Source organism: Cnephaeus nilssonii (assembly GCF_951640355.1).
Source record: "Cnephaeus nilssonii genome assembly, chromosome: 19".
Taxonomy (NCBI): Eukaryota; Metazoa; Chordata; class Mammalia; order Chiroptera; family Vespertilionidae; genus Cnephaeus; species Cnephaeus nilssonii.
Window position 1 is genome coordinate 8064123 of NC_137090.1, and position 15627 is coordinate 8079749.

Below are 15627 nucleotides of genomic sequence, written 5' to 3' on the forward strand. Positions count from 1 at the left end.
CAGAGAGACAGAAAAACAGGAAGCAAAAAGTGAGCTGGGGAGGATTCTAGATTTCAGTGTCTATATAATGACCCCAGTCATAACATTAGTTATCAGAAGTGGGTACAGGTTCTCTTTTCTAAATGTCTTTAAACAAAACAGAAGAGAAAAAACCATGAGCAGAGGGAGACTGGGGAAACTCCAGATTTCAGTATCTGCAAATGACTCTATAACATCGGTTAGCAGAAGTGGATTCGGATCCCCTTCTCCAGATGTCTTTAAAACCAAGATGAAATCAGTATCATCTTCTAGTTTCATAAGATTTGATTCTAAAGAGGGAAGTTGGTATCATTCTATCAGACTCAAAGTCAATCAGAAAGTCACACTCTTTGTAGCAACGCACCAGTCCCTGATCTGATACTAAAACAATCTGTCTACCAGCTTTCTTAGACATTCTCTGATTGAGTAAATGGGTTGCTGAGACATAATAATGTATACATGGAAGACTGTTATTTATTTATGTTTTTCTTATTAACAGTAAAAATATCTCATTTGATCTCAAAATAAAAAGAAGACAATAACCTGAAAATCACCAACTTCGACAACCTCAGAAATATGCTGACAGAAATAATCATAGAGAAAGGCGAGTCCATCTAAAACCAATGCTGATGCTGGAGCTAACTACAACTTTAAGAGAACAATACAAACAAAAAGCTTCAAGTCTGATGGGAAATTCCCCTCATCATATTACGTATTTTAATGACATTTGTGAATCTGTGCCCTGCAACTGGGAAATCATGAAGCAAATTTCATAGAATTGCTCCTTCAGGAAAGAATTATCAGTCAAAACTTCTGAAAGAGTCAAACTGTCATTCTGGGAATAACTTTTTTTTTTTCCCCCTTTGCCCCACCTTGTTGGTGTTTCCCTGTTATAGTAAATGCCCCCGGGCTCTGACCCAGCTTCAGAAAGAGAGCCAGCAGAGTGGCTCCAGGAAAAAGACATTATCCAATTGCGGATTAGCAAAACTGCAATCGGGATTAAGAAGTGACACAGAAAAGGAACACCCTAAAAGGGTGCATATAAGGGCCAAAAAGGCAGCCTGCAAATACGCTCTTCGCCTCTCCCATTCGCCTGGACACGCTCACCCTTTGCAGGAGCATCATGTCTTGCTCATCTCGGATCTCCTCCTCCCGGGCTGGAGGCAGCAGCTCGGCCAGGGTGTCTGCTGGTGGCAGCAGCAGAAGCAGATGTGGTCTGGGGGGCAGCTCTGCCCGGGGCTTCCGAGGAGGAGCCTCCTCCGGCAGCTGTGGCCTGAGCGGGGGATCGAGCGGTGGCTTTGGAGGGGGTTTTGGTAGCTGCTCAGTTGGGAGTGGTTTTGGAGGAGCTTCAGGCTCTGGACTTGGCTTTGGTGGGGGTTCTGGATTCGGTGGGGGTTCTGGATTCGGTGGGGGGTCTGGATTCGGTGGGGGGTCTGGATTCGGTGGGGGTTCTGGATTCGGCGGGGGGTCTGGATTCGGTGGGGGGTCTGGATTCGGTGGTGGTGCTAGCGGAGGCTTCTACAGCTATGGTGGTGGTTTGGGTGGTGGTACTGGCGATGGCGGGCTTTTCTCTGGAGGTGAAAAGCAGACCATGCAGAACCTCAATGACCGCCTGGCCAATTACCTAGACAAGGTCAGGGCCCTGGAGGAGGCCAACACTGATCTGGAGAACAAAATCAAGGAGTGGTATGACAAGCATGGGCCCAGGTCTGGAGATGGTGGGTCCGGAAGAGATTACAGCAAGTACTACCCAATCATTGAAGATCTCAGGAATCAGGTAAGACCCTATCCACCGCTGAGCTTCTATTGGTCTCTTTTGCTTTTACTCTGAACATGTACAGTAATGAAGATGGTAAGCCAAGGAATTACTTGAAAACATAGTTGTTTGTTGGGTATTTAAAATGGGAGTTGGTGTGTTTCAACTACGACAGTACTGCCTACTGCATCCAACCACATTAATTTTCTGTTTGCATCTCAAATCTGAGTATTTCTACATAAGAGTAAAATTTATACAGTGACAGGCAGCTGGTTAACATGTATATATGAGTGATGACCATGAGTCAAAACTAGCTTAATCTATTTCAGGATTGATTCTGGCAGGTTGACATACTTTAGAGTCTTGCTAGATTTAAATGGTCTTTACAACCATTTTTCTTTCTAGAAAATCTGGCGCAAATATTATATAAGAATGTGGTGGACTCTAAAGTATCTTGCCACCGTTGCATGGAAAATATATTTTTCAAGACTTTTTCAGAAGTGGAGCTCCCTTTTCACACTATTTTCTGAAAGAGCTCATGGAATAACTGATTTTCCAAAGCAGTGGAAGTATGCAGAGGGCTGTGTTCCATGCCTGTTCCAGTAACTGCAAACTGCTACCTTTCTGTGGAAAGATGTAGCCTAAATACACCCCGATCCTCAGTACAAGGTCCATCGCTAAGCAGGTTCTCAAAGCAATTCACCTTTGAAAGCTACCTCAGCGGCTTCGACCCTCACAGGCGGGCATTCGGACACAGGTAAAAAGCACCCACGATTCATTCACTGTTTGTGCCTTTTCTAGCTCATTACTGCCACTGTTGAAAACGCCGGGATGGTGCTGCAGGTTGACAATGCCAGATTGGCTGCGGATGACTTCAGACTAAAGTAAGAAAACTGAAGACTTGAAAACAGGTGCTGTGGGGAAAGCGAAATTCAATCTGTTTGCTTAAGTCATTCTAATTTTTAAAAAAAAAAAAAAAAAAAAACCTTTCCGGGGATCAAGACCTAAATTCACAAACGTCCCAAATGTAAATTTTAAAAACCATCATCCCACCAACAAGGAAAAGAGAGAAATGAAGAATGACCTTTTGGGCATAAAAACTATTAGAAGTAATATTACAGCAATAGAAATAACATCAGGCTCTCCTTTTTCTTTACAAGGGAAAAAATCCTAAGATTAGTAGCCTTCGTTGGTCAAATAGCTCCGAGGGGAACACGCCTCGTTGAGGATATAAGATCGGGTGTCCTCTTTGACGTGTACTGCTCTGTCTCACGGCCGCCCCCTCCAGGTATGAGAACGAGCTGCACCTCCGGCAGACCGTGGAGGCCGACACCAACGGCCTTCGGAAGGTGCTGGACGAGCTGACCATGACTCGCTCCGACCTGGAGATGCAGCTTGAGAGCCTCACCGAGGAGCTGGCCTACCTGAGGAAGAACCACGAGGAGGTAGGAACACCGTCCACATGATTAGCCCTTTGCACTCGCTTGCTTTTTTCTCGATTCTTTTATTCTAATGCTAACCTTGTCGAGTTACACTCGACATCCGAGTGCAAAAGGTTAAACCACTCTGGCCTCCCTGTTTCCCCCATAGCCAATCTATAAAATAAAATAGCATCATCGGAATGGATTTCCAACTCCTATGACCAAGAAAAAAAGTAATAATGAGCAAATTATAGCTGAATTTGGTGGGGGGTATCTTTCCCCTTCAGTGTCTTAGTTTCAACTATGCATTTTAGGAAGTCCATTGCTTCTCTGTTTTTATCACTCTGGTCTTCCCCCCCCCCCCCCCCCACCTTTATGCTAGGAAATGAAGAATATGCAGGGGAGCTCCGGAGGGGAGGTGACGGTAGAAATGAATGCCGCCCCAGGCACCGACCTGACCAAGTTACTGAATGACATGAGGGCGCAGTATGAGGAGCTGGCTGAGCAAAACCGCCGGGAGGCCGAGGAGCAGTTCAACAAGCAGGTAGGTTATCACCGCTGAGCTGCTAAGCCTGTAGCCACACGGAAGCCCCGTCCGCTCATTCCATCAGCCCACCGTAACTGCATTTTATTTTTATGCAGAGTGCATCCCTGCAAGCACAGATCTCCACCGATGCCGGGGCAGCCAGTTCTGCCAAGAATGAGATCACAGAACTGAAACGGACCCTGCAGGCCCTGGAAATTGAGCTTCAGTCCCAACTGGCCATGGTGTGTGCAAAGCGCTCTCCAAAATCTCCAACAGGGAGGCTAAGGGATTCGGTTTTCCCCATTTGCCAAGACGTGCCACTTGGCACATAGTAAAAGCAGCGTTAAGGAGGACAGTATCGTGGTCATAGAAAGCATAAAACATTCCAAGTAAAGAGATTATATGCTATTTCCATCGATTTAAATTTTTTTAAGTAATGCCAACAAAAAATAAGAAATACAGCTTGCGATTTGGTGAAGGTGAACGTCTCCCAGTACCTGATAAAATTTTGTGATTTTCTTTTCATCATGAATTTCTTATTTTATTTATTTATTTTTCTCTTAGAAAAACTCCCTGGAAGGGACCCTAGCCGACACGGAGGCTAACTACATGGCTCAGCTGTCGGAAATTCAGATGCGGATCAGCAGCCTGGAGGAGCAGATCTGTCAGATCCGGGGCGAGACCGAATGCCAGAACGCGGAGTATGAGCAACTGCTGGACGTCAAGACCCGCCTGGAGATGGAGATCGAGACCTACCGCCGCCTGCTCGATGGAGAGGGAGGGTAAATGAAAGTCATGAACGCGCTAAAAGGCATACACCTCTGTGCATTTATGTCATGAAACCAAAAAGGGGTTTGGGGGCTAGACTTCTATTTATAAAGTCACAGTGACAGCCCAATCAAATGGCATCTACCTTCATCACAGAGCGCCCTCTTCTGGAGGAGTTTTTCCTGCCTTTGCAACATGCAAAGGAAAACAATTCTTTTTTCTCCAGTGGTTCCAGTTTTGGAGGATCTGACTTTAGAAACTCGGGATCCAGAAACACGGGATCCAGGGATTCCACATCTGGTGACTCAAGGTCTGGAAGCCATTCTAGCCAGGGAAGAGGTAGGTATTTTTTTTTAATGTTCATAATTTTATAATTTAAAAGCAAAGACAGCCCTAACCGGTTTGGCTCAGTGGATAGAGCGTCGGCCTGCAGACTCAAGGGTCCCAGGTTCGATTCTGGTCAAGGGCATGTACCTTGGTTGCGGGCACATACTCAGTAGGGAGTGTGCAGGAGGCAGCTGATCGATGTTTCTCTCTCATCGATGTTTCTAACTCTCTATCCCTCTCCCTTCCTCTCTGTAAAAAATCAATAAAATGTTTGTTTGTTTTTAAAGCAAAGACATGTTTTGCTTGTGACATTAAAAGTATACACTGAGTGGCCAGATTATTATGATCTCTGAATGCATAATAATCTGGCCACTCAGCAGATATCCTATATAATAAAAGGCTAATATGCAAATTATCCCCTCGGCCAGGAGTTCGACCACCAGGCAGGCTGGCCAACTGCGCATGTCCCCTCCCCCTGGCCAGGCTGGCCGGACCCCACCCATGCACGAATTCATGCACCAGGCCTCTAATACATACACACACACACACACACACACACACACACACACACACACACTGAGTGGCCAGATTATTATGTGTTCAGAGATCATAATAATCTGGCCACTCAGTGTATATACTGTTGCCTAGCTGGTAAGGCTCAGTGGTTGAGCATTGACCCATGAACCAGGAGGTCACAGTTGGATTTCCAGCCGGGACACATGCCCGAGTTTCAGGCTCGATCCCCAGTAGGGGGCATGCAGGAGGCAGCCAGTTGATGATTCTCTTTCATCATTGATGTTTCTATCTCTCTCTCCCTCTCCCTTCCTCTCTCTGAAATCAATAAAAACATATCTTTAAAAAAATTAAAAAGGATAAAGTGTGTACTGTTGTTTACATAACCTTTCCCAGAGAGAACGTAATCCATGAATTCACTTGTATTTCTCCAGATCATGTCCAGACTGACATTGTGATTCTATGATTTTCAGATCCAAGCAAGACTAGAGTGACTAAGACCATCATAGAGGAGGTGGTGGATGGCAAGGTCGTCTCATCTCATGTCAGCAATATTTCTGAGGTGAAAGTCAAATGAGAAATTTCCGGATCCTTAAGAGTGTCTTTCAGAGAATAAAATCTAAAGGACACAAAGGAAGACATCGCATCAATCTACCCACCTTTCTGGATAACTTCAGGGAAACGGTCCTGAAATAGATGACTAACCAATTTTCCGGCAGCCTCTTCTTTTCTGATTAGAATGCTCTTGAAAAAGTTGAAATGACAACTTTGCTCTAATTGCTTCTGTGCTTCAATAAACTTACTTTTGCAAGTTAAATTATTGCTGAATTTTTTTAAAGAAATTTAATATTTTACCTAGAAATGAAGCTGCCAGTTATGATCTAGCTGCAGTGTTATGTTACTGATATTAATTCATTATTTTTTTATTTTTTTTATTGATTTAAGAGAGGAAGGGAGAGGGAGAGAGAGATATAAACATCAATGATGAGAGAGAATCATTGATAGATTGCCTCCTACAAGCCCCCCACTGGGGACCAAGCCCACAACCCCGGCATATGCCCTTGATCAGAATTGAACCCGGACCCTTCAGTCCGCAGGCTGATGCTCTATCCACTGAGCCAAACCAGCTAAGGTTTAATTCATTATTTACCAGCACTTTCTTCATAAAAATCAAGATTATAGCTATTTCCTACATGGGCATTTTCAATACCATCACCTTAGAACTCAGTGAAAACTGAAATTAAACCTCAGTGTCCCTAAATCTATAGCCAATAGCTGAGCCCACAAAGAAGGATGCCATTACTAGAATTATCGATCTACAATTAGTTAATGCCTAGTTTCTTAAGGTCCATCACTGATAAAAAGAAATATGACATCTACCTTCATCAAGAAGGCTACACTTCAGATGGAGAGGAAAGCTAAAGCACAAAGAAGTCAGCAAACACTAAAGGGTGTTCATAGTAAAGGGCTTGATTCCCCAATATTCACCATAAGTGCAACAGGAATCTGACATTGTGTGGTTGCGGGACATTTAGGAGACTGGTCAAAACAGAAGTCTTGGTATATGTGATATGGTGCCAGATTTCTGAAAGCCTTGAAAGCCCCAAAGAGAAGAGATGCTCAGATACTTGTTCCTGTGCCAAATCTAGCCACACCTCTAGCCAAAAACTATCTCTTAGCCAGGGTGGTGTTTCCCTTCCCACTCTCCATTGCTGAGGTCTTTTACGCCATGGGTGGTCCACGTGGCTCTCTTGTCTTGCTTGGGATAATGAAGCGTGTTAAAGTAGGGTAGGTGGCGGTATAAGGTCAGTCCCAGGAAGAAACAGACATAGGACAAAGCCAGGCTGGGTAAGAACATCCCCACTTGAGGAACTTCAAAATCACAAATTGGAAAATCAACCCCACAAACCAATCCTCAAGAAAAGGACATGGGATTTGGCAGGAAAAAAAAATCAAATTTAAAATTACAAAAAAATAAACCTGAATAGAGTTCATGTAAATTGTACCTTCAAATATAAAACCAACAATTGTATGGAGTATCAAGCCTTAATAATCAAGACAACCTAAAAATGTAGTTTTTCATATTCTAGGCACATTGAATAAAATATCAAAATGAATCCATAGTCATAACAAGACTTCTACTTAAATCGTTAACCACAGGATAAATAGCCAAGCATGAAACCACTACTCAGAGAAAAAGAGCAATGTTAAGTTATCTTAAATCCAACAAGTTTCCCATCAAACCATTACAGTAAATTAACTCTTGCAGGTGAACACTTGAATTATCGGAGGGAACACGTTGTAACGTATATGAATGTCTCTCTGCTGTGCTGTACACCTGAAACTAATACAAAATAGTGTGGAATGCAAACTGTAATCAAAAAATAAAATAATCACTTAAAAATTAAATTTTGGATTTTCTAGTACTAAAAAAATTAAGAAATATGAACCAGCGGATCCAGCCTGGATTAATGGCAGAAGGAAAGAAATGGAAACCAGTTGAGTGCAGTCTCCAGAGTCTTGGGCCATCTCAGCCACATCAAGAAGCCTCTCTTGCCCTGACCGGTTTGGCTCAGTGGATAGAGCCTCGGCCTGTGGACTGAAGGGTCCCAGGTTCGATTCCGGTCAAGGGCATGTACCTTGGGAGGCAGCTGATCCATGTTTCTCTCTCATCGATGTTTCTAACTCTCTATCCCTCTCCCTTCCTCTCTATAAATTTCAATAAAATATTTTTATTTTTTTTTTTAAAAAGAAGCCTCTCTCTATGAATCTTCCCAGATCTAGTCTTCTGGGCCTGGACCACCCGGGACCTACGTTTATGGCCTGGCCAGTATTATCCTCATGTCAAGGCAAAAATACACAGCTACTCTGAAAACCATGTTGAGGTGAAAATCCTCATTCGGTGTTTCCTTGGCATGAGTTAAGATGCTGCATTGGTACTAAATGACTGTTTCCAGTTTTAGAAAAGGCTAGAACATACTGAGATGCACTGTCGTATGTTAAAAGCACGTTCAATTTTTTAAATGGATACTGTTGAACCATTTTGGATCATGAAACATATTTAGAGTGCTGAATAAAATATTAAGAACAGGATGATTATTAACCGGCCCTAAAATTATTTTAAAACCACACAACAGGCATATGTTCTACTTTGAAACTGAAGTTCAGCTCTCCAGTCAACTTTTAAATTAGAGAAACGTGTTTCTTTCTTCTAAGAGCTAGACTTCTCCCTATGAAGGGAGAGCCAGTGCCTACTTGCATATAAATTTTAACTGCTGACTTTTGATCCAGATCCATATGGTTGTGCTTGTCTTTCTGACCTCAAGGGACAACGGACAAGAATGGTGAGAATGCTGGACGTGGCATCCATTCTCACAGAGATTAGAAACATGAAACAAAGTTTATAGAGGGCAGAGGAGAGGAGGCAGCCAAAGGATTTGAGACTCTATAGAAAGTAGCCCAAACTTGCTTAATGATGTCATGGAATTAGAGAGTGTTCAACAAGTGGAGACAAAGTGATGAATATAAATCACCCAGGATGAAGCTCAAGTAATGTTTTCTGAACAATCTCCTTAAATAATAAAATGCTGCAAGTAATAAATCACTTAAAAATTTATCAGCGGTTTAAATAGGACACTTGACAAACAGGAAATATTGATCAAGTTCTGTTAAAAAAAACAATTCATTCATTTGTAATATCAATGTCAATATGAAATGACAAGGTGGAAAGAAGCAAACACTATTTTGCTACTATTTAAATGGCACCTAAAGCATAAGCCCAGAGTGTATCAAGGATCTATCGTATGTAAAATACATAACCTGCTAGAGAGAGAGGGAGAGAGAGATGCAGTGTTTATTTTGTTGACAAACCACAACAAATATGAAAGCATATGAGAGCTCATTAAAAAATTGCAATAAGACATGCATTGCTTGGCCCCAACTTGCTTTTTAAGGACACCATAGACTTGGGTAGTGTTTAAAAGATCTGCAGAGTAGCAGGGTAAATTGCAGGTGTGAAAGCTGCATTTCCATAGCTACATTTTTAAAAAATATATTTTTATTGATTTCAGAGAAGAAGGGAGGAGAGAGAGATAGAAACATCAATGATCAGAGAGAATCATTGATTGGCTACCTCCTGCACACCCCTACTAGGATCGAGCCTGCAACCTGGGCATGTGCCCTTGACCAGAATTGAACCCGGAACCCTTCAGTCCGCAGGCTGACGCTCTGTCCACTAAGCCAAACCAGCTAGGATCATAACTACATTTTAAAAGGACAAAGGAAAGATCACCCAAAAACAGTATTGTTATAATGCTGTACAAATGTGCATCTATAAATTACATTGACTTCTGCATAAACTTGCCAGGAAATGATTTAAAATTTTGAGGAAAATCTCACCGTCTTCCTCAGAATGGATTGAGGAGCTACCCAGAGGTGGGAGAGCAGGGAAGACCTCAATCAAGTTCAGTCTGGAAATCCTGGTTGGCTGTCAGCTGGGACGGACAACTGACTTTCCAGACAGGTACTATCTTTCAACCTACCCCTCACAAGACTTGTTCTAAGTTCTTTGCAACAGGCAAAGATAATGTTATAATATGCTATGATATAGAGTTATAATGTGGAATATTCTAACAAATTAAGAGAACAAGGACACTTTGGGAAGCCAATAAATATCCATCGCCATCCTGGGGAGAGGAATTATCTTAGTGGCTGACTGGTTTGAAATGGTATTTCAGAGCGGAGTGCTACACCAGCTGACTGCCACCGCCACTGATGCATCCGATTCTGCTACAACTGACATGAATGCACTGGAGTGGGCTTTTTGGGTCCTAGAGCGACTACAGTCTTCAGGAGCCCTGGAACGTAAAAAGCTCCTCCTGGGCGAATTCACCAAAAACCAATTTGTGCACAGAGATAATTTCATGATTTCGCCTCAGCAATATGTTTCCAAAATATTATATTCCCTAATGAAGTTTATTTTTAAAAGCTCTTCACAGGGAAAACAAATCCAACATCTTGGGCTTCTTCAATTAATAACTCAGATAGGAAAGTTTCCATTTCATGTATGAAAAACATCTGGAAGCCCTAGCTGGTTTGGCTCAGTGGATAGCGCGTCGGCCTGCAAACTGAAAGGACCCAGGTTCGATTCCGGTCAAGGGCACATGCCCGGGTTGTGGGCTCGATCCCCAGTGGGGGATTTGCAGGAGGCAGTCAATCATGATTCTCTCTCAACGTGGATGGTTCTATCTCTCTCTCCCTCTTCTTTCTTCTCTGAAATCCATAAAAACAAATTTAAAAAAGAAAAACATCTGGAAGCAAAATTATTAACTGCAGATATCAGCCCCTATTCTGCAAATACTACAGCCCCCGAATTAGCTGAGACACTGCAAATGTCAACATAGTACAAAATGCTCAGTGTGGCCCATAAGGTGAGGGGTGAGGTACCCTCCTCCTTCCATGAAATCTCAAAACCTTACCCCCTTTTGAAAGTGGAATAGATTATCTGTTTTACTTGAAAGAGAAGTTAGAAGAGAGAAAATGCCTGTATGTTGATCTTCTTTCTTGCAAAGTGAATAGGAACACTATCTGATACTAACAACAGAGAAAGGAATCCTTTCCAGAGTGAGTCGTAGACAAAAACGCACATGCCATATTCAGAAAGGGATCAAGCAAAGTCTCTCTTATAGGTTTTAACTCAACTCAAAAAACAAAACAAAACCACAGTTATTGGTTGCTTATAATATGCAAGTACAGTGGTAAGGTAATAGGGCTAAACTATCAAAGGAGGAATATAGAATCAAACAGTTGAAAAAAAGATCAAAGTTAATCCTAAAAGATTAACACTTAAGATTTCCCAAAGAAAACTGAAAATGTTTCCCTAATTCTCAAACAGTGCTGACTTCAATGACCATTTCTTTCAAGGTATGAATCATTGTTTTGTGGCTACTTAGAGGTTTCAAAGATAATGATTTTTGAGAGTAACTGAACGTGTGGTATCTGTATATCAACATATCACCAAATTTTATTTCTGGAGTGAGCAATGATCAATGGACTGAGCCATTGATGAGATGAGACATTTGAAAAAAGTGGTTAAGAGGGAGTTGAAGCTCAAAGGATTAGTAGAATGAATTCTTCTGAAGGCAATAGTGTGAAAATACCTTGTAAAAGGTATGACAGACTGTGGAATCAGGGAAGGGCTACCATGCTTGCCCTACAACAGTTTTGTTTTTTATAGAGACTGAACTAAATTTCAGAAAATGTATTAATTTCCAAATGCAATTGTTTACAATTTAAGCCAAAAGACAACTTTAAATGTATTAAACTTTTGAAAAATGTTTACTGAATGGACCAGTGGTGTAAGAAGCCAAAGAGAAGCAATAGTCAAATTGAGGAGGCCAAAAAAATTAAAAGGAAATAAAAAATGTTCACAAATTTCAGAACACTTTGTACCACAGAATGAGCATAGCATTGCAGACTACAGTCTTCAAGAAATCAGCAACTGTGTTCAGCACTAAGTCAGAAAATGAATCATGCATGCTTTTATCTTCTTTAAAAATATATATTTTATTGATTTTTTACAGAGAGGAAGAGAGAGGGATAGAGAGTTAGAAACATCGATCAGCTGCCTCCTGCACACCTCCTATTGGGGATGTGCCCGCAACCAAGGTACATGCCCTTGACCGGAATCGAACCTGGGACCTTTCAGTCCGCAGGCCGACGCTCTATCCACTGAGCCAAACCAGTTAGAGCAGTGGTCGGCAAACCACGGCTCGCAAGCCACATGCGGCTCTTTGGCCCCTTGAGTGTGGCTCTTCCACAAAATACCACGGCCTGGGCGAGTCTATGTTGAAAAAGTGGCGTTAGGAGAAGTTTAAGTTTAAAAAATTCGGCTCTCAAAAGAAATTTCAATCGTTGTACTGTTGATATTTGGCTCTCTTGACTAATGAGTTTGCCTACCACTGGGTTAGGGCAACATGCTTTTATCTTAATACCAGATTATTTTTCACACAGGGCTCAAAATGTATTGATTGCTAACTATTTGAAGTTTTAGTTAAAAGGAAAAAAGTGATGTAGCTCAACTCTCCAAGTTATCATATAGGATGTGGGGGCGAGCTGGCTGCGACATTGGTCACCCCGTGGATCGCCAGAGTTGAACCAGCTGATCTGGCTGGCTAGGCCAGTGTCCCTTCCTCCCTCTCCACTCCATGAGCATCCCTCCCGAAGCTGCTTGCTGGCGACCTTCCCCGACGGAGGAGAGGACCAGTCTTCAGTCAAGGGTGTAAGAGTAGCTGCACTTCTCCTGCTAGGACCGCCAAACAAGTCCTCAAAGCTATCCTATAGTTGAAAAGGGGATGGGCTCTGTTTTACTCAATCTTTAAGACTAACAGTGAGAATTTATCCAAGAGAAGAGAAAATGTTTTCTTAGTTCTCAAACAGTGCTGATTTCAATGCACCTCTCTTTTAAGGCATGAGTAGCTAGTCTTGTGACTGCTTAGGGGGGGGTTCAGAGATGATGATTTTCTTTTTGTTTTTTATGGAATGCTTCATGAATTTGCATGTTATTGTGCAAGGGCCCTGCTAACCTTCTCAGCACCATTCAATTTTAGTATATGTGCTGCCAAAGCAAGCACAGTATTGGTTTGGGGTTTTTTAAAATATGTTTTTATTGATTTCAGTGAGGAAGGGAGAGGGAGAGATAGAAACATGGACGAGAGAGACACATCGATTGGCTGCCTCCTGCATGCCCAACATGGGATCAAGCTTGCAACTTGGGCATATGCCCTGACCGGGAATCAAACCTGGGACCTCTTGGTCCATGGGACGATGCTCAATCCACCGAGCCACTCCAGCCGGGCACGATATTGGTTTTTGAGGGTAAAAACTACACACTCCAGCTTTCTCCAAATGCTCAAAACTATTCACTTTAATGGAAGTATTATATTCATGTACAATGTTATGATCTATGTCAATGACTTTTAACCTGTGTGCTGCAAGAATTTTTAAAGCATGCAATACCTGGCCATTCAGTCAAGGGAACTGAGTTCTTTTCCTTAGATTGTCAAATAAAAAAATGACAACAGCCAACACAATCACTGTCCAGTGTGAATGAATCAAAATTATACCTATTTTTCTGTCAGATCAGCAAAAAATATATTTTTTTGGCGTGCCACAGAATTTTAGTAATTACTTTATGTGTGCCGTGAGATGAAAAGGGTTGAAAATCGCTGATCTATGTAATTAAGTTGTGATTGCCGGTATGCTGTATTAGTGTCTCTAATCTGAACACAGCTCCACGCCCGAGAGGACAGATTACCATGCTGACCTAATACACACCAGTAATCCCTAAGAGAGCAACTCCCCTCCTGGTTATATAATGAGAAAGACAAAACAAACCCAGGCCTTGCAACGAACATTTCCAGAACTCAAAGCATATTTTTAAGAGAAGTTTAACAGTAATCATTCCATTTTCAAGATAAGATATAAAGTTGGTCAAAGATAACCTACTCTGAGATTCATTTATTTGTTCAAAGGCATTAAATAAGCGTTAAGTCTAAGGGATTAGTGGGAAAACCCAGTAAATTAGTGGGAGTTGGAGCAGGTTTCAAAGAAACATAAGACATGCGCTCTTTGCCCTTGAGACGTTCACAGTCTAGTTAAGGAGAAAACAATTACCCAGCATTTTGAACCTCACTTAAAGATTGTGGAGAAATCAAACTTTTGTTAATCTATGTATTTTAAATGCCATCCATTTAACTGCCAAAGTTGGATTACCGCCTCTTCCAAGCCCGAGAGGAAATATAATGAAAAACAAAACAAAAAATTTGTACAGCTAAAAGTTCTTCTGTAAAATGTGTCTTTGCGAAAAGCCTAAATGTGGATTCTGGGACTCCATTTTTATACATCGGGCTTCCTTAGAAAGGGATCCATGTGGATATGCAAGTGTGAGTGTGCTATGAACTATGCGCGTAGTGTCTCAAAGCTATACAGCTGGCCCTAACTGGTTTGGCTCAGTGGATAGAGTGTCCACCTGCGGACTCAAGGGTCCCAGGTTCGATTCTGGTCAAGGGCATGTACCTTGGTTTCGGGCACATCCCCAGTAGGGGCTATGTGGGAGGCAACTGATCGATGTTTCTCTTTCATCTCATCAATGTTTCTCTCTCATCTCATCGATGTTTCTAACTCTCTATCCCTCTCCCTTCCTCTCTGTAAAAATCAGTAAAATATTTTTTAAAAAGATATTTTTTTAAAAAAGCTATACAGTGGGGAGGTGCTCAGACACTTGGAGACTGGCAGAGAAGTTGAAAGCAGGAAAGGGAGAGGAGGATGGGGAGACAGACCCAGATGCACCTATAGCAGCTGCCAGGGAGCTGAGTCCCGCCCAGAGAAAGCCGGGGGCTCTTCCCTGGCGGCAGAAACTCAGGAGGCAATGAGCATCGTGGAGACGTCAGAAGGCAGAAAGGGGCATGGCATATGGAGAGTTCGCTTCTGGAAGAGGCTCGTTCATTTCGCCAGTGTGGGCAATCGGATGGCTTTTCGTTGTTGTTGTTGTTGTTGTTAATCTTCGCCTGAGGATATCCATTGATTTTTAGAGAGAGTAGAAGGAAGGGGGAGAGACAGAGAGAGAGAAACATTGATGTGAGAGAGACACATGGATTGGTTGTCTTTCACACACATCCTGATCAGGGCCAGGGATTGAGCCTGCAACCTAGGTACATGTCCTTGACCAGAATCAAACCCGGGACCCTTCAGTCCGCAGGCCGACGCTCTATCCACTGAACCAAACTGGCTAGGACAGTCGGATGGCATTTTAAGCCTGAATAATATACAAGTCAATAACTCAAGCCATTCTGTGAAGACCAAGAAGCAAAAATAATATCCGAAGCTATATGAACGTTTGCTACAGATGAGAACTATGTCCTATGTGATCCACACAGGTCTCCTCATGCTTTCCACAATCTGTCCCCGGGGCAGCTACTGGAGAGGACAAAAGAGGAACACCTAAGCTGGGTCCTGCATTCAAGGCATTGGAAACACATAAATGCTCCATCCTGAGGGCTGCCTCGGCTATCACTGCCACAATAGATGTGCAGGGCATGCGTCCAGGATCAGGAAGCGACCAGCCCTATTGTCAGAGGAGGTCCATTCCGAGACACACGCCGGCTTAGGTCGGGTGGATGCTGAAAGCCACGCAGAGAAATTTCTGAACTTTGCTTCCTCCATCGCCGGTCAGCTTCTGGTTTTTCTCCTCACTGCCTCTTCCACTTTACCACTTCTCTTTACCAGAAAACGCTCCACAT

At 42.6% G+C, this 15627-nt stretch overlaps 1 protein-coding gene across 3 annotated transcripts; it reads left to right on the plus strand.

The window, feature by feature from the left end:
• Positions 1–1141: 1141 nt before the first annotated feature.
• KRT24 (keratin 24) lies at positions 1142–5906 on the plus strand (the record flags this gene model as incomplete). Of its 3 annotated transcripts, none has more annotated exons than XM_079798194.1 (8): positions 1142–1795; positions 2576–2658; positions 3063–3219; positions 3578–3739; positions 3838–3963; positions 4286–4503; positions 4716–4828; positions 5803–5906. In XM_079798194.1, the coding sequence occupies 8 exons, from the start codon at positions 1142–1144 to the stop codon at positions 5904–5906; spliced, it is 1617 nt and encodes a 538-aa protein (XP_079654320.1). The 3 variants fall into 3 exon arrangements, with proteins under 3 accessions (XP_079654320.1, XP_079654321.1, XP_079654322.1); XM_079798195.1 differs by having other exon boundaries at positions 4746–4828; XM_079798196.1 differs by having other exon boundaries at positions 4761–4828.
• Between the last annotated feature and the right edge of the window lie 9721 nt (positions 5907–15627).